This window comes from Oncorhynchus mykiss, chromosome 19, assembly GCF_013265735.2.
Source record: "Oncorhynchus mykiss isolate Arlee chromosome 19, USDA_OmykA_1.1, whole genome shotgun sequence".
In the NCBI taxonomy this organism is placed as follows: domain Eukaryota; kingdom Metazoa; phylum Chordata; class Actinopteri; order Salmoniformes; family Salmonidae; genus Oncorhynchus; species Oncorhynchus mykiss.
In genome coordinates this window covers 58,714,217-58,732,441 of record NC_048583.1, presented here as the reverse complement: position 1 = coordinate 58,732,441, position 18,225 = coordinate 58,714,217, and the positions used below count along the sequence as shown (strand labels likewise).

The window sequence follows — 18,225 nt, the reverse complement described above, 5'->3', positions numbered from 1 at the left end:
CCATCATGGGAATTGCACCCAAATAAATAGTGTGGTAGCTAAGACCCCTCCATATCACAATATGGCGTAGTCGGCAGGATATTACGTTACACATACCTGGTGCTATTAGACTTAGACTACAGCAATTGTTCTTGTCTCGTGCGAGAACGTACAGTATAGGCTACTGTCTGACTCCTTTTGCCTGTGAGTCATAGGCCCAATGCACAGAGAGCAGCCCCGTGGCACGGGTGGGTTTGGGTTGACAGTGAGTGTGATAGTTTCCCTCTCCAATATGTCAGCTAACTGTGGACTAATATACACACTCCTAACACAGGGTTTCCCAAACTCGGTCTTTGGGCCCCCTCTGGGTACACATTTTGGATTTTGGTCCCAGCACTACACAGCTGATTCAAATAATCAAAGTTTGATGATGAGATTATTATTTGAATCCGCTGTGTAGTTATAGTGCAGAGTTTGGGAAACCTGAGTCTGAACTGTGTCTGGTTGATTGCAGTGATGCTTTTAGACCTGCTGTTAAGCTTAGTGTGGAATTGCCACGTTGTAGATATGTTTGCTCACAGCCACACAGCTCTCTTTTGTCCTCGTCACCATAGGAACCCCACCAAATATTTCCTACAATGCACCCTGATCTCCTAAGAGCCCCCTTTTCAGAGTGTTGGTATCACATATCCTGAAAAGGGCTGTTTGCATTACAATGTCTTCACTTTATGTCTTTTGAAGTCTTTTTGGAGTGGCCTTCTCTTGCATGGCCTTCAGTACGGAGTGTTTGATGGACAGCTTATGCCCAATTTCCACAAGTCTGGCTAAAGAAAGATGACAGAGACATGTTTGGAAGCAGACTCTCGTGAAACTCATGGTCCTCATGGACAAATTCAATGCTGTCAGTGGCAACAGCACAAAAAATTAAATATTAAAAAATACATAAGATAAGCATGGTAGGTCAAGTGAACATATTTAAAGATGAATGTTATTCACCCTGATGCCAGCTAAAGTAGATCAAAAAAGAGACGCTTTACTGTCTCATGTTTATCATGGACATTAGTTGACATATGTTGAGCCACTAATGCACTCTTTTAGTAAAAGTCTCAAGCGTAACTTGAAGAGTGAGAGCCCCAGTAGTTTAGCCCACCAGCGGTTGTTAACCAGTAGATACGGTAGCTTGTCTAGTACCAGTCCCGTGTTTTGTGGTCGTCCATTGTGGCAGAACAGCAAGTTGTCGATCAAATCTAACTTCGATATATTCTACTGACCCCTCCTCCTCCTTCCCACTGGCCTCTTTTCCAACTCTTCCACCTAACCTACCTAGTAACCGTGCAGATATACCTGTCCCGCCCATCGAAAAGGATTGGAACCGCCGAGGCGCCCAAACCAAGTGTAGCAGCCGTGTCTGGCCGCTCCTCCGCTCCCCACACGGCGCCTGACTCCAAGAATGCACCTGACAGGTCTGTCAGGTCCACTGGAGTCAGGAAAACCCCGACGTTCACTATCCCCCTGAAAAAGTCAGTTAGCCACACTCCTTTAGACACTCCGAACTACAGGAGCCCCGTCAAATCACCTAGCCAGTACTTCCAAATCTGTTACTAAGCTAGGTCTATACCAGCTCTTTGCATTAGATTGAAAAAATGGACTTGAAAAAGCATTCCTCTCCATGACCGTCATGTTTCATGTTTTTTTTCTGTGTTTTGTTTCTTCTTGGTTGTTTTTGCTTCTCTTGCTGTGGCACCGTATGCATGTTGTCTTCTCTGTTCATTTTGCATCATTCGTTGTTATTATCTGAATAAAAGGAAAATGAAAGCCTATCTATCTCTGTGTTTTGCTGATCTATAGTTTCCTTTACTAAATGCATTCACTCCTTTAAAACTTTTCATTTTTAAAATGTATATCAACATCTCATAACCATGACACCCCTCTAAACTATTGATCGTTTCTACACCCCTCTAAACTATTGATCGTCTCTACACCCCTCTAAACTATTGATCATCTCTACACCCCTCTAAACTATTGATCATCACTACACCCCTCTAAACTATTGATCGTCTCTACACCCCTCTAAACTATTGATCGTCTCTACACCCCTCTAAACTATTGATCGTCTCTACACACCTCTAAACTATTGATCATCTCTACACCCCTCTAAACTATTGATCATCTCTACACCCCTCTAAACTATTGATCGTATCTACACCCCTCTAAACTATTGATCGTCTCTACACCCCTCTAAACTATTGATCATCTCTACACCCCTCTAAACTATTGATCATCCCTACACCCCTCTAAACCATTGATCGTCTCTACACCCCTCTAAACTATTGATCATCTCTACACCCCTCTAAACTATTGATCATCTCTACACCCCTCTAAACTATTGATCATCTCTACACCCCTCTAAACTATTGATCGTATCTACACCCCTCTAAACTATTGATCGTCTCTACACCCCTCTAAACTATTGATCATCTCTACACCCCTCTAAACTATTGATCATCTCTACACCCCTCTAAACTATTGATCATCTCTACACCCCTCTAAACTATTGATCATCCCTACACCCCTCTAAACCATTGATCGTCTCTACACCCCTCTAAACTATTGATCATCTCTACACCCCTCTAAACTATTGATCATCTCTACACCCCTCTAAACTATTGATCATCTCTACACCCCTCTAAACTATTGATCGTATCTACACCCCTCTAAACTATTGATCGTCTCTACACCCCTCTAAACTATTGATCATCTCTACACCCCTCTAAACTATTGATCGTCTCTACACCCCTCTAAACTATTGATCATCTCTACACCCCTCTAAACTATTGATCATCTCTACACCCCTCTAAACTATTGATCGTCTCTACACCCCTCTAAACTATTGATCATCTCTACACCCCTCTTTCATTCTCATCATCTCTACACCACGGGAAGTTGGTGGCACCTTAATTGGGGAGGACAGGCTCATGGTAGTGGATGGAGTGGAGTGAGTGGAATTTTATCAAATACATCAAACACATCAAATACATGGGTTCCGTGGGTTCCGTGTGTTTGATGCCATTCCGTTCACTCCTTTCCAGACAATATTATGAGCCGTCCTCCCTTCAACAGCCCCCAATGCTCTACACCACTCTTTCATTCTGAAGAGTCTCTACACCCCTCTTTCGTTCTCAAGAGTCTCTACACCCCTCTTTCATTCTCAAGAGTCTCTACACCCCCCTTTATTCTCAAGAGTCTCTACACCCCTCTTTCATTCTCAAGTCTCTACACCCCCCTTTATTCTCAAGAGTCTCTACACCCCTCTTTCATTATCAAGAGTCTCTACGCCCCTCTTTCATTCTCAAGAGTCTCTACACCCCTCTTTTATTCTCAAGAGTCTCTACACCCCTCTTTTATTCTCAAGAGTCTCTACACCCCTCTTTCATTCTCAAGTCTCTACACCCCTCTTTATTCTCAAGAGTCTCTACACCCATCTTTCGTTCGCAAGAGTCTCTACATCCCTCTTTCGTTCTCAAGAGTCTCTACACCCCTCTTTCGTTCTCAAGAGTCTCTACTCCCCCCCTTTATTCTCAAGAGTCTCTACACCCCTCTTTAATTCTCAAGTCTCTACACCCCTCTTTATTCTCAATAGTCTCTACACCCCTCTTTCATTATCAAGAGTCTCTACACCCCTCTTTCGTTCTCAAGAGTCTCTACACCCCTCTTTCATTCTCAAGAGTCTCTACACCCCTCTTTCGCTCTCAAGAGTCTCTACACCCCTCTTTCGTTCTCAAGAGTCTCGACACCCCCCCTTTATTCTCAAGTCTCTACACCCCTCTTTCATTCTCAAGTCTCTACACCCCTCTTTATTCTCAATAGTCTCTACACCCCTCTTTCATTATCAAGAGTCTCTACACCCCTCTTTCATTCTCAAGAGTCTCTACACCCCAGCTTTATTCTCAAGAGTCTCTACACCCCTCTTTAATTCTCAAGTCTCTACACCCCTCTTTATTCTCAATAGTCTCTACACCCCTCTTTCATTATCAAGAGTCTCTACACCCCTCTTTATTCTCAAGAGTCTCTACACCCCTCTTTCGTTCTCAAGAGTCTCTACACCCCTCTTTCGTTCTCAAGAGTCTCTACACCCCTCTTTCATTCTCAAGAGTCTCTACACCCCAGCTTTATTCTCAAGAGTCTCTACACCCCTCTTTAATTCTCAAGTCTCTACATCCCTCTTTATTCTCAATAGTCTCTACACCCCTCTTTCATTATCAAGTGTCTCTACACCCCTCTTTCATTCTCAAGTCTCTACACCCCTCTTTATTCTCAAGAGTCTCTACACCCCCCCCCCTTTAGTCTCAAGAGTCTCTACACCCCTCTTTCATTCTCAAGTCTCTACACACCTCTTTATTCTCAATAGTCTCTACACCCATCTTTCATTATCAAGAGTCTCTACACCCCTCTTTCATTCTCAAGAGTCTCTACACCCCAGCTTTATTCTCAAGAGTCTCTACACCCCTCTTTAATTCTCAAGTCTCTACACCCCTCTTTATTCTCAATAGTCTCTACACCCCTCTTTCATTATCAAGAGTCTCTACACCCCTCTTTATTCTCAATAGTCTCTACTCCCCTCTTTCATTATCAAGAGTCTCTACACCCCTCTTTCATTCTCAAGAGTCTCTACACCCCAGCTTTATTCTCAAGAGTCTCTACACCCCTCTTTATTCTCGCTCCTCTCACACACTGTTCTCACCATCACAAACACTCCTCCTCATTACCAATGAGTCATGACAAATTGTTCGCTGAAAATGTCTGTTGCTTCTTTTAGAGGAAGGATATGTGAAAATGTATTTGAAGGGACGGCCCATCACCATGTACATGGCTAAAGACCTTGTTGAGACCTATTGCCTGGAAGCCAAATCGGACCTGCCAAACAAGAAGCTCAAGCTGGACTGGGTGTATCCTTTTTCAGGGCAGTGAGGTCATTTTCAAATATGGAAGGCCAATAGAAAATGTATATTTCAAAAGATAAGAAACTGATGAAGTGGTGTTACAACTCTCAACGTACACTACCGTTCAAAAGTTTGGGGTCACCTAGAAACGTTATTTGTTTCTGGCCATTTTGAGCCTGTAATCGAACCCACAAATGCTGATGCTCCAGATACTCAACTAGTCTAAAGAAGGCCAGTTTTATTGCTTCTTTAATCAGAACAGTTTTCAGCTGTGCTAACATAATTGCAAAAGGGTTTTCTAATGATCAATTATCCTTTTAAAATGATAAACGTGGATTAGCTAACACAACAAGTGGAACACAGGAGTGATGGTTGCTGATAATGGTTCTCTGTACGCCTATGTAGATATTACATAAATAAAATCTGCCTTTTCCAGCTACAATAGTCATTTACAACATTAACAATGTCAACATTGTATTTCTGATCAATTTGATGTTATTTTAATGGACAAAAAAAGTGCTTTTCTTTCGAAAACACATTTCTATGACCCCAAACTTTTGAACAGTAGTGTCTGTTCACAACAATCTAAGCTTTCAGACCAGAGATGTATTGTAAGATGTATCCCCCATGTATTGCTAAGTAACATTCAGATTGCACAGCCGTGAATGAAAAGCCACATCTCCTGGATGCTCCAAAATATATTTATTTCCTATTCATCTCTACTGCATACTGAAATACAAACCCTGCTTTCTTGCATTCAGCAATTGCATAAACTCAGAAGTCAGCAGGCTGAGCTGAAAATGTAGTCAGCTCCCTCCTCTCTCCACCTCTCTGTCCCTGAAGGTATCAACCCCCATTTCAGCAGAGAGAGAGAGAGAGCGAGAGAGAGAGAGCGAGAGAGAGAGAGAGAGAGAGAGAGAGAGAGAGAGAGAGAGAGAGAGAGAGAGAGAGAGAGAGAGAGAGAGAGAGAGAGAGAGAGAGAGAGAGAGAGAGAGAGAGAGAGAGAGAGAGAGAGAGAGAGAGAGAGAGAGAGAGAGAGAGAGAAGATTATACTGGGTATAAAAAAAGCCTATTTCTGGAAACACCAGCATCAGGATAAAATAATGAATGTTCTGTGTTCAGTCTAGTGTTTTGCCTGAAGGCGACTGTGAATTTTCCAACAAAGGAAAGGTGGCTAGAACTGACATTCTGTATCTTACTGAATTATCCATTTGGAACCCTGGAAGGTTGGGTGCATGCTGGTTGATTAGGTTGTAAATATAGACTACGGTGGCCCTAAGGAGCCCAAGAGCTCTTACTAACGTGCCTCGTTGAATTCAGACATTCTAGATTGGTTTATATGTAGGCTACATTTGATGTTCCGTTGAAGTTGTGTGGCTCTTGACCTAAATGTCCAGTTATGGGTACAGGGGACGTGACTGTCGCTCTAACCTGTACCTGTTACCCACGGGAGAGACGGTGTACTTCATTGCTTCTGTGGTGGTTCTCTACAACGTGGACGAGCAGCTCCAGAGACACTACACCGGCCACACGGACGACATCAAGTGGTGAGAGGAAACAGGATATGACACAACACTATATCTCTCCTGTATGCTGTGTTCTGTCACCTATCAGTGGACAGCATTTCAATCTGATGTGTGATGATGTTCTTATCTGGACACTTGTCAAACATCAAGTAGTAGGGCCTAAGATTCAGAGAGGGATAGGGAAAGGGGGGATACCTAGTCAGCTTTACAACTGAATCAGAGAGGTGCGGGGGGCTGCCATAATCGACATCCACGTCTTCGGCGCCCGGGGAACAGTGGGTTAACTGCCTTGCTCAGGGGCAGAACGACAGATTCTTACCTTGTCAGCTCGAGGATTAGATCCAGCAACCTTTCGGTTACTGGTCCAATGCTCTACCACTAGGTTACCCGCTGCGTCATGCCAAAAGATACTATTTAACCCCTAAATCATTGTCACCATCTGCCGTGTATAGTATTCTCAGACCGACAGTATTCAACATTTATTAAGCAATGTATTGAAATAATTTGCTATCTTTCCGCTATCCAAAGAAACAGGCAACACAACTCCAAGTTGGAAGGGCTTAATTGATGAAAAAGCTGTGCTTTGTTATATGTGCTTGTCGCCCACCTGCTTCGATCAGTATTCCTGTCTAATCCTATGGAATAACCCCTTCATAATGAGGCGGGCTAAAGTAAATGAGTGGCTGGTCTGCAGCTGCTTTTCCTCAGTTATAGTGTCGGGCAGGTAATTATCTGACGGAGAAAAAAAAGGCTGGTAGGAAATATAATGAGGTAAAAACTCACTGGCATATTAACAGACGAGGGGTCGGCCTGGGGTCACGCTGACAATGAACATTTAATTAATAAGACGTTAGCTTTCTTCTCGCTCTGTAGTACAGGTGCCTCGGACATTCTCTTATATCTCTCTAAGGTGTAACGTCCTTCTGTAGTGTCCTTCTTTAGTGTCCGTCTGTAGTGTCCTTCTGTAGTGTCCTCCTGTAGTGTCCTTCTGTAGTGTCCTTCTGTAGTGTCCTTCTGTAGTGTCCTTCTGTAGTGTCCTCCTGTAGTGTCCTTCTGTAGTGTCCTTCTGTAGTGTCCTTCTGTAGTGTCCTTCTGTAGTGTCCTTCTTTAGTGTCCGTCTGTAGTGTCCTTCTGTAGTGTCCTCCTGTAGTGTACTATCAGCCATCGGTAATAGAAGAGGGAGGAGTCTTGTCAACATCGGTAAGAATCAAATCAGACATGACTTCCTGTAACGAAACCCCATGACCTTGTGTTTGACAGAACAACATAATATGATAGCAACTCACAGTTTCGTCGAAAACATTTCTCTTTGATCTGCTTTGAGGTCTCTGTGGTTTTTCTTAATTGTTGGTATCGGCCATTCAGATGTTCAAAGTGTTCGCCGTCTCTCTGTTCCTATAGCCTGGCTGTCCATCCTGATAAAATCACCATAGCAACGGGACAGGTGGCAGGCACCTCTTCCGATGGCAAAGTAAGGGACCTCTCATTGTCACATAACTTTAAATCTATGATCACTTCACTTATTTCATGATTAGAAATAATATGTGTGTGTCTGTGTCTGTGTGCGTGTGTGCGTGTGTGCGTGTGTGTGTGTGTGTGTGTGTGTGTGTGTGTGTGTGTGTGTGTGTGTGTGTGTGTGTGTGTGTGTGTGTGTGTGTGTGTGCTGACAGCAGTTGGCTCCTCATGTGCGGGTTTGGGACTCAGTGAGTCTCAACACCCTCCACGTTCTGGGAACAGGCTTCTTTGACCGCGCCCTGGTTTGCCTCGCATTCTCAAAATCGGTAAGCTATGGACCCTTCATGAAAACAATCATAGCTAATATATGAACCAGATTTTGAGTGTGCTTTGACTGGTCAGAAAAGCTTTCTTAAATAACTGAAGACTGGGCTGATCCCTCTCTCTGTTGGTTGGTGCAGAACGGAGGCAACACACTGTGTGTAGTAGACGACTCCAACGACCATGTTCTGTCCGTGTGGGACTGGCAGAGAGAGGAGAGACTGGCTGACGTCAAGGTGAGTGTGTGTGTGTGTGTGTGTGTGTGTGTGTGTGTGTGTGTGTGTGTGTGTGTGTGACCTGTGGTTTGAACATGTGTTAGCCCTTTGAGCTAAATTCTAGGCATTAGCTTGGGGATCCAACGCACAAGTCTTCAGGTCTCAGGAAAACCTTACCTGAGTTGCTCTATATATCCTCATAGACATTTGAAATGCTCTGATGATTTAAAAAGTGAATGTTCAGTCATAGCCTCAGAATGTTCACATTGCTCCTGAAACAGATAAGAGTCAGAAGCACTCTGAAACACCAGTAACCATGGCTCTTTCTGTCCCCGGTACAGTGTTCCAACGAGGGAGTGTTCGCTGCCGACTTCCACCCCACCGACACCAACATCATAGTCACGTGTGGGAAGTCCCACCTCTACTTCTGGACTCTGGAAAGGGGCACCCTTGTCAAGAAGCAAGGCTTGTTTGAGGTACGACTTGAGATCTCTTATTTATACCGTCTTTATGTTCATCTGCTAGATAATCTTGAGTTTTAGGATCAAATGTATTTGTCAAAATCAATATGATTTACGCCATTTAGCAGAAGCTTTTTTTTGTTGCCAAAGTCGATGTAGCAAGGACTGTCTGTGTTGCTTTAGTTCTTTACCACAAGTAAGAGAAGGTTCTGTATTGTTTAGTGAAGCTACATGTCTGCAATTCAGTTCTATCTCTGCCCCCCAAGTAAATAAAGCCATATTTTTTATTTCTTACAGAAACAAGAGAAGCCCAAGTTCGTCTTGAGTGTGACTTTTTCAGAAAATGGAGACACCATAACTGGAGACTCAAGTGGAAATATACTGGTGTGGGGGAAAGGTGAACCTGTTATTCAATAGATCGAAATGTAACGTCAACTCTTCACTACACTTTATGTCAGTTGTAAGGAAAGTGAAGTAATAAAGCAAAGCTCACATCCAACAAAATGCTGGGGTATTAACACCTCACAAGTTCCACGCATATATCTTGAAGAGAAAATACAATTCCGGAAAGTTTTAGTTTTTTTCCCAAAGTGAAGCAAATGAAACAGACCTGCTGAGTATTTATCCTTCCTCAGTTGCACGTCCTGTTGTTTTCAAAGTTTGTATCTCTTACGCATGGGCTTTGCTGCTGATGTCAGACGTTTTGGCTCATCAAAGGCTCTTTATTATGAGAGAGTTGTCATATTGCTAGGGTCAGAACAGGGTCATGCCTAGAATAGAACAACAAGGCCTGTCTTGTGAGAGGAACATGTGTTGTGAGGTAGAACAAACCACTATCTTCTGCCTTCTCCAAGTGTGTTCTGTCTTTCTCTCTGTCATGCAGGCACTAATCGAATTAGCCACGCCATTCAGGGCGCACACGATGGGAGCATCTTTGCGCTGTGTATGTTGAGGAGTGGCACACTGGTGTCAGGGGGAAAAGATCGGAAACTCATCTCTTGGGATGGGAGCTACCAGCAGATACAATCGGTTGAGGTGAGATCAGTAGCAGCGTGTGGGTAAAATCACTTGGAAAGACAAGCCAGAAAAAATGCGTGACAATTGTGTTGTTTTCTCTATAACCTGTTAGTTCATACGCCACCGAGACAACGAAAAGTCACACAGCGGCAGAATAAATTCAACCACACATTTGTTTCATCACAAAACCAGAGTAAATATTGCATGTAACAAACAGTTATATGGCCTCCGGAGTGGCGCAGTGGTCTAAGGCACTGCATCGCAGTGGTTTAAGGCATCGCAGTGGTCTAAGGCACTGCATGGTAGTGCTAGCTGTGCCACTAGAGATTCTGGGTTCGTGACCAGGAGACCCATGGGAAGGTGCACAATTGACCCAGCGTCATCTGGGTTAGGGGAGGGTTTGGCTGACAGGGATGTCCTTGTCGCATCACGCACTAGTGACTCATGTGGCAGGCCTGGCCCAGTGCACACTGTCACGGTCGTCAGTGTTTCCTCCGATACATTGGTGTGGTTGGCTTCCGGGTTAAGTGGGCATTGTGTCAAGAAGTAGTGTGGCTTGGTTGGGTTGTGTTTCGGAGGCCTCACGGCTCTCGACCTTCACCTCTCCCGAGTCCGTACAGGAGTTGCAGCGATAAGACAAGACTAACTACCAATTGGATACCACGAAATTGGGGTAAAATATAATTTACATGACCTACAGCATGGTCAAGCAAATTAATGTTTCCAACATTTTTGGACCACTAACAACTATTGATTTAGAACCACGGAGAGTTGCCGCAAGTCACAATGAAAACAGTTTCTGCCTCCAGCATTCCAGCACCATTTCAACTTCAACAATTCAACATTATCAAATCACCTCTGCTTAGTCTAATAAAGTGACAACTTAAAGATACCACGATTTAGTCCAATCAACGTAAGCTAAATATGATGTGGCTGTCCATGTTGCTAATTTATGTGTGTGTGCAAGTAGAAAAAACATGTTGACTCACCCTACTTGTAGAGAAACGCCAACGACATCCTTTCTCTCTTTCATGTTGACGAAATGGTCTATCACTCTGTCATACAGTACACACTTTTAGTTTTTGTTGTCCTAGACTACCTGGCTAAAAATGCTTACTCAATAGCCTAACTTCCTTTCATGGGCAATGATGAGCCAGCTAGTTAACATTAGCCTACTACATCTAGTTACATATTGAACTTCCATCCTCTCAGGCCAGGGGCACAATGTATGCATTAATGGGTGGATCAGAATCGCTGTTATAATCATTGTCCAGTACAGAGAATTAAGTAAAACCACAAGTCCAAATACCTATCTCCATCCATAGCTAATTTAGGAAAGGGATGATTTTAGCTAGCTACAGAGGACAACGACACAGTGAGATACAAAAATTACATTTCTTCTGTCATCTTTTTGGTGCGCCAGGACCATTAACAGTTGACCTCATTTGGTTTAGCTCAACACTGATGGGCTATTATTATATATTTTTTATTATCAAGGGAGGCCAAATGCCTCACTGGCTTCCCTTGCTATTGTATTCAATGCTACGGGTGGCAATAATGCCATACACTTTTAGTGCAGACAGCATCAGATACATGGGCTACATATACTGAAACAGAGGGCCGCTGTTTAGCTCGCTCAGATGCTTTCTCTGGTGTGATACATTTAGCCTCTTGCGAATTGAAGGACATTTATGAAACACAGAGATGAAAGATAAATTATTTAATGTTATTTAGGGGGGTGGGGGTCAATTTTGGGGGGAAGCCTGGCTTCGCTTGGCTTTCACGAATACACATTTAGCAAAAAGATGCTAGCTTTTTCAGGAATATGTGGGTCTTGGTTGATGCATGTACCGTGCATTCGAAAAGTATTCACACCCATTCCCTTATTTCACATTTTGTTACGTTACAGCCTTATTCTAAAATGTATTAAATCCTTTTTTCCTACCCAATCTACATAAAATACCCCATAATGCCAAAGTGAAAACAGAAATTGATTGGACATGATTTGGAAAAGCACACACCTGTCTATATAAGGTCCCACAGTTAACAATGTATGTCAGAGTAAAAACCAAGCCATGAGGTTGAAAGGAGTTGCCCGTAGAGCTCAGAGACAGGATTGTGTCGAGGCACAGCTCTGGGAAAGGGTACCAAAAAATATCTGCAGCATTGAAGGTCCCCAAGAACACAGTGACCTCCATCATTCTTAAATAGAATAAGTTTGGAACCACCTAGACTCTTCCTAGAGCTGGCTGCCCGGCCAAACTGAGCAATTGGGGAGGTGACCAAGAACCCGATGGTCACTCTGATAGAGATCCAGAGGTTCTCTGTGGAGATGGGAGAACCGTCCAGAAGGACAACCATCTCTGCAGCACCCCACCAATCAGGCCTTTATGGTAGAGTGACTAGACGGAAGCCACTCGTCAGTCAAAAGCACATGACAGCCCGCTTGGAGTTTGCGAAAAGGCACTTTAAGGACTCTCAGACCATGTGAAACAAGATTCTCTGGTCTGATGAAACCAAGATTGTACTCTTTGGCCTGAATGCCAAGCGTCACATCTGGAGGAAACCTGGCACTCTCCCTATGGTGAAGCATGGTGGTAGCAGCATCATGCTGTGGGGATGTTTTTCAGCAGCAGGGACTGGGAGACTAGTCAGGATCGAGGGAAAGATGAACAGAGCAAAGTACAGCGAGATCCTTCATGAAAACCTGCTCCAGAGTGCTCAGGACGTCAGACTGGGGCGAAGGTTCGCCTTCCAACAGGACAATGACCCTAAGCACACAGCCAAGACAACGCAATAGTAGCATCGGGACAAGTCTCTAAATGTGAGCCTGAGCCACTCTCTGGAGAGAAATGAAAATATCTATGTAGCAATGCTCCCCATCCAACCTGACAGAGCTTGAGAGGATCTGCAGAGAAGAATGGGAGAAACTCCTCAAATACAGGTGTGCCAGGCTTGTTGCATCATACCCAAGAAGACTTGAGGCTGTAATCGCCCCCCCCCCCCCCCCCCCCCCCAAGGTGCTTCAACAAAGTACTGGGTAAAGGGTCTGAATACTTATGTAAATGTAATATTTCAGTTTTTTTTTAATTTGTCTAAAACACGCTTTTTCTTTGTCATTATGGGGTATTGTGATGTCATTATGGGGTATTGTGATGTCATTATGGGGTATTGTGATGTCATTATGGGGTATTGTGTGTAGATTGATGAGGGGGGGAACAATTAAATCAATTTTAGAATAAGGCTGTAACGTAACAACATGTGGAAAAAGTGAAGGGGTCTGAATACTTTCTGAATGCACTGTATATGTATTTTATATGATGGAAACAATAATACCAATGATTTGTACAATGCAAACACCACTCTGTTTTCCGGTGTCCATACCCCCCCCCCCCCCCCCCCCCCCCCCTCCCCCCACACACACACACACACACTCACTCAGCCATCTGTGATATGAAACAATGAAAAGACAGAGTAAACAGCCCTCACATCCACTGTGGCAGGAAGCTTACCGTTGATATGAATAATATTATTTATTTTCACACCTTGTCCCAGGTTCCTGAATTATTTGGTCCTGTCCGGACTGTTGCCGAGGGCAAAGGGGAGAGTGTACTTATTGGGACCACCAGGAACTATGTTCTACAAGGCAGTTTATATGGCGAATTTACCCCCATCACTCAAGTGGGTACAATTATCTGACATTCTAGTTCATGCAGACATTAAACCTAACATTTCGAAGAGATGTAGCTGTTAAATGATGATATGCTAACTGGCCTCCCTACCTTCTCCAGGGTCACACAGATGAGCTGTGGGGGTTGGCCGTGCACCCCTGGAAGCCCCACTTCCTCACCTGTGGTCACGACAAGCACGTCAGCCTGTGGGACTCCTCCTCACATCAGCCTGTTTGGACCAAGACTATGGAGGTAGACGGACAGACAGACAGCGCCCCCTGGGGACAACCCTGAACCTCACACATTACACTCAGATAACTGTATGAGTAGAAGGGTCACGAGCTTAGCTTGGTCACAGATCTGTTTGTGCTGTATAGCCAGCAATGACGGCACGCCAAATATATTGGGGGGTTGGCCTTATCTCACCACATGACCTGCTTCAGGAAAAACTCAGTCTGGGTTCTAAGATAGCGCAGGAAAGCGTAGGGTAATTATCTCAAGACTTTGTGTTTATACATCTCCAAAAAACTTCAGTCTCTTTGTGTTGTATTAGTTCTTCACTGGGGCTGGTTATTTGGGTGTGGCAAAGGTTTCAGGATGCAGCATTGACGTGAAACTTCCTTTCGTTTTCTTTCACGGGTAGGACGCGGCCCAGTCTGCTGGATTCCATCCCTCTGGAGCAGTGGTTGCTATAGGAACGCAGACCGGCAGGTGACAGCGTAGTGCTCGAAGGAGAATCGTACTATGCCAATTCCATCACAAAAGCCATAGAGATCTGCCCGTAATAATAATAACAACAACAACAACCACACATGTCATTTCTATAGTGTTTTTTTCATTACGATAGGAGTCTCAAAGTGGGCTTTGTGAAATTACAGCAGATATGAGATGTGTTAGTATACTTTTGATAATGAGAAGATGGGTTTCTTTCGTCACACAGGTGGCTGGTGCTGGATACCGACTCTAAGGATCTAGTCACAGTGCACACAGATGGGAATGAACAGCTGTCTGTTATCCGCTTTGCACCGGGTATGGTAATAGGCTCTTATAATGCTTTATTAGGCTACTTGCTATAAGCATATGTGAGACTTTATTATGACTTATTATAAAGATGAATATTCATAGTACATATTTTAAATTAAAATGGTTGTTATTTAGTCAGGATCAATACATGGTTGTTATTTAGTCAGGATCATTAAATGGCTGTTATTTAGTGATTATCATTAAATGGTTGTTATTTAGTCAGGATCAATAAATGGCTGTTATTTAGTGATTATCATTAAATGGTTGTTATTTAGTCAGGATCAATAAATGGTTGTTATTTAGTCAGGATCATTAAATGGCTGTTATTTAGTGATTATCAATAAATGGTTGTTATTTAGTCAGGATCATTAAATGGCTGTTATTTAGTGATTATCATTAAATGGTTGTTATTTAGTCAGGATCAATAAATGGCTGTTATTTAGTCAGGATCAATAAATGGTTGTTATTTAGTCAGGATCAATAAATGGCTGTTATTTAGTGATTATCAATAAATGGTTGTTATTTAGTCAGGATCAATAAATGGTTGTTATTTAGTCAGGATCAATAAATGGTTGTTATTTAGTCAGGATCAATAAATGGTTGTTATTTAGTCAGGATCAATAAATGGTTGTTATTTAGTCAGGATCAATAAATGGCTGTTATTTAGTCAGGATCAATAAATGGTTGTTATTTAGTCAGGATCAATACATGGTTGTTATTTAGTCAGGATCAATAAATGGTTGTTATTTAGTCAGGATCAATAAATGGTTGTTATTTAGTCAGGATCAATAAATGGTTGTTATTTAGTCAGGATCAATAAATGGTTGTTATTTAGTCAGGATCAATAAATGGTTGTTATTTAGTCAGGATCAATAAATGGTTGTTATTTAGTCAGGATCAATAAATGGTTGTTATTTAGTCAGGATCAATAAATGGTTGTTATTTAGTCAGGATCAATAAATGGTTGTTATTTAGTCAGGATCAATAAATGGTTGTTATTTAGTCAGGATCAATAAATGGTTGTTATTTAGTCAGGATCAATAAATGGTTGTTATTTAGTCAGGATCAATAAATGGTTGTTATTTAGTCAGGATCAATAAATGGTTGTTATTTAGTCAGGATCAATAAATGGTTGTTATTTAGTCAGGATCAATACATGGTTGTTATTTAGTCAGGATCAATACATGGCTGTTATTTAGTCAGGATCCGTAAATGGTTGTTATTTAGTCAGGATCAATAAATGGTTGTTATTTAGTCAGGATCAATAAATGGTTGTTATTTAGTCAGGATCAATAAATGGCTGTTATTTAGTCAGGATCAATAAATGGTTGTTATTTAGTCAGGATCATTAAATGGTTGTTATTTAGTCAGGATCAATACATGGCTGTTATTTAGTCAGGATCCGTAAATGGTTGTTATTTAGTCAGGATCAATAAATGGTTGTTATTTAGTCAGGATCAATAAATGGTTGTTATTTAGTCAGGATCAATAAATGGCTGTTATTTAGTCAGGATCAATAAATGGTTGTTATTTAGTCAGGATCAATAAATGGTTGTTATTTAGTCAGGATCAATAAATGGTTGTTATTTAGTCAGGATCAATAAATGGTTGTTATTTAGTCAGGATCAATAAATGGTTGTTATTTAGTCAGGATCAATAAATGGCTGTTATTTAGTCAGGATCAATAAATGGTTGTTATTTAGTCAGGATCAATAAATGGCTGTTATTTAGTCAGGATCAATAAATGGTTGTTATTTAGTCAGGATCATTAAATGGTTGTTATTTAGTCAGGATCAATACATGGCTGTTATTTAGTCAGGATCAATAAATGGTTGTTATTTAGTCAGGATCAATAAATGGCTGTTATTTAGTCAGGATCAATAAATGGTTGTTATTTAGTCAGGATCAATACATGGTTGTTATTTAGTCAGGATCAATAAATGGTTGTTATTTAGTCAGGATCAATAAATGGCTGTTATTTAGTCAGGATCCGTAAATGGTTGTTATTTAGTCAGGATCAATAAATGGTTGTTATTTAGTCAGGATCAATAAATGGCTGTTATTTAGTCAGGATCAATACATGGTTGTTATTTAGTCAGGATCAATAAATGGTTGTTATTTAGTCAGGATCAATAAATGGTTGTTATTTAGTCAGGATCAATAAATGGCTGTTATTTAGTCAGGATCAATAAATGGCTGTTATTTAGTCAGGATCCGTAAATGGTTGTTATTTAGTCAGGATCAATACATGGTTGTTATTTAGTCAGGATCAATAAATGGTTGTTATTTAGTCAGGATCAATAAATGGTTGTTATTTAGTCAGGATCATTAAATGGTTGTTATTTAGTCAGGATCAATACATGGCTGTTATTTAGTCAGGATCAATAAATGGTTGTTATTTAGTCAGGATCATTAAATGGCTGTTATTTAGTCAGGATCAATACATGGTTGTTATTTAGTCAGGATCAATAAATGGTTGTTATTTAGTCAGGATCAATAAATGGTTGTTATTTAGTCAGGATCATTAAATGGCTGTTATTTAGTCAGGATCAATACATGGTTGTTATTTAGTCAGGATCAATACATGGTTGTTATTTAGTCAGGATCAATAAATGGTTGTTATTTAGTCAGGATCAATAAATGGTTGTTATTTAGTCAGGATCAATAAATGGTTGTTATTTAGTCAGGATCATTAAATGGCTGTTATTTAGTCAGGATCAATACATGGTTGTTATTTAGTCAGGATCAATACATGGTTGTTATTTAGTCAGGATCAATAAATGGTTGTTATTTAGTCAGGATCAATAAATGGTTGTTATTTAGTCAGGATCAATAAATGGTTGTTATTTAGTCAGGATCATTAAATGGTTGTTATTTAGTCAGGATCAATACATGGTTGTTATTTAGTCAGATTATCAGATGGTTGTAAGAAAATATAAGGGCGCCATACATGTAATGCTTCACAGCTGCATCATAACGCATTATAACCTGTCTGATGTGAAACCAAGATGTCGACAGTAGGCCTACTATGAGAACATCCTAACAGTTACAGGTTGACTGTGATACTGATACAGACCATGTTGTGATACTGATACAGACCATGTTGTGATACTGATGCAGACCATGTTGTAATACTGATACAGACCATGTTGTAATACTGATACAGACCATATTGTGATACTGATACAGACCATGTTGTGATACTGATACAGACCATGTTGTAATACTGATACAGACCATATTGTGATACTGATACAGACTATGTTGTAATACTGATACAGACCATATTGTGATACTGATGCAGACCATGTTGTAATACTGATACAGACCATATTGTGATCCTGATACAGACCATGTTGTGATACTGATACAGACCATGTTGTAATACTGATACAGACCATATTGTGATACTGATACAGACTATGTTGTAATACTGATACAGACCATATTGTGATACTGATACAGGCCATATTGTGATACTGATACAGACCATGTTGTAATACTGATACAGACCATATTCTGATACTGATACAGACCATGTTGTGATACTGATACAGACCATGTTGTTATACTGATACAGACCATATTGTGATACTGATACAGGCCATATTGTGATA

The 18,225-nt window shown here is 41.4% G+C and overlaps 1 protein-coding gene across 6 annotated transcripts in view; it reads left to right on the top strand.

The window, feature by feature from the left end:
- LOC110498199 (echinoderm microtubule-associated protein-like 1) overlaps positions 1–18,225 on the top strand; it is a 104,115-nt gene that overhangs the window by 81,482 nt on the left and 4,408 nt on the right. For 5 of the 6 annotated variants that reach the window (XM_036955199.1, XM_036955196.1, XM_036955200.1 and 2 more), the window contains 12 exons: positions 4,796–4,925; positions 6,317–6,466; positions 7,847–7,916; positions 8,116–8,226; positions 8,362–8,457; positions 8,778–8,912; positions 9,195–9,294; positions 9,781–9,932; positions 13,470–13,595; positions 13,706–13,837; positions 14,229–14,296; positions 14,526–14,614. In XM_036955199.1, coding sequence (XP_036811094.1) covers positions 4,796–4,925; positions 6,317–6,466; positions 7,847–7,916; positions 8,116–8,226; positions 8,362–8,457; positions 8,778–8,912; positions 9,195–9,294; positions 9,781–9,932; positions 13,470–13,595; positions 13,706–13,837; positions 14,229–14,296; positions 14,526–14,614 — 1,359 coding nt within the window. The remainder of the gene's footprint in view (positions 1–4,795; positions 4,926–6,316; positions 6,467–7,846; positions 7,917–8,115; positions 8,227–8,361; positions 8,458–8,777; positions 8,913–9,194; positions 9,295–9,780; positions 9,933–13,469; positions 13,596–13,705; positions 13,838–14,228; positions 14,297–14,525; positions 14,615–18,225) is intronic. The other variant, XM_036955197.1, reaches the window with a different exon arrangement.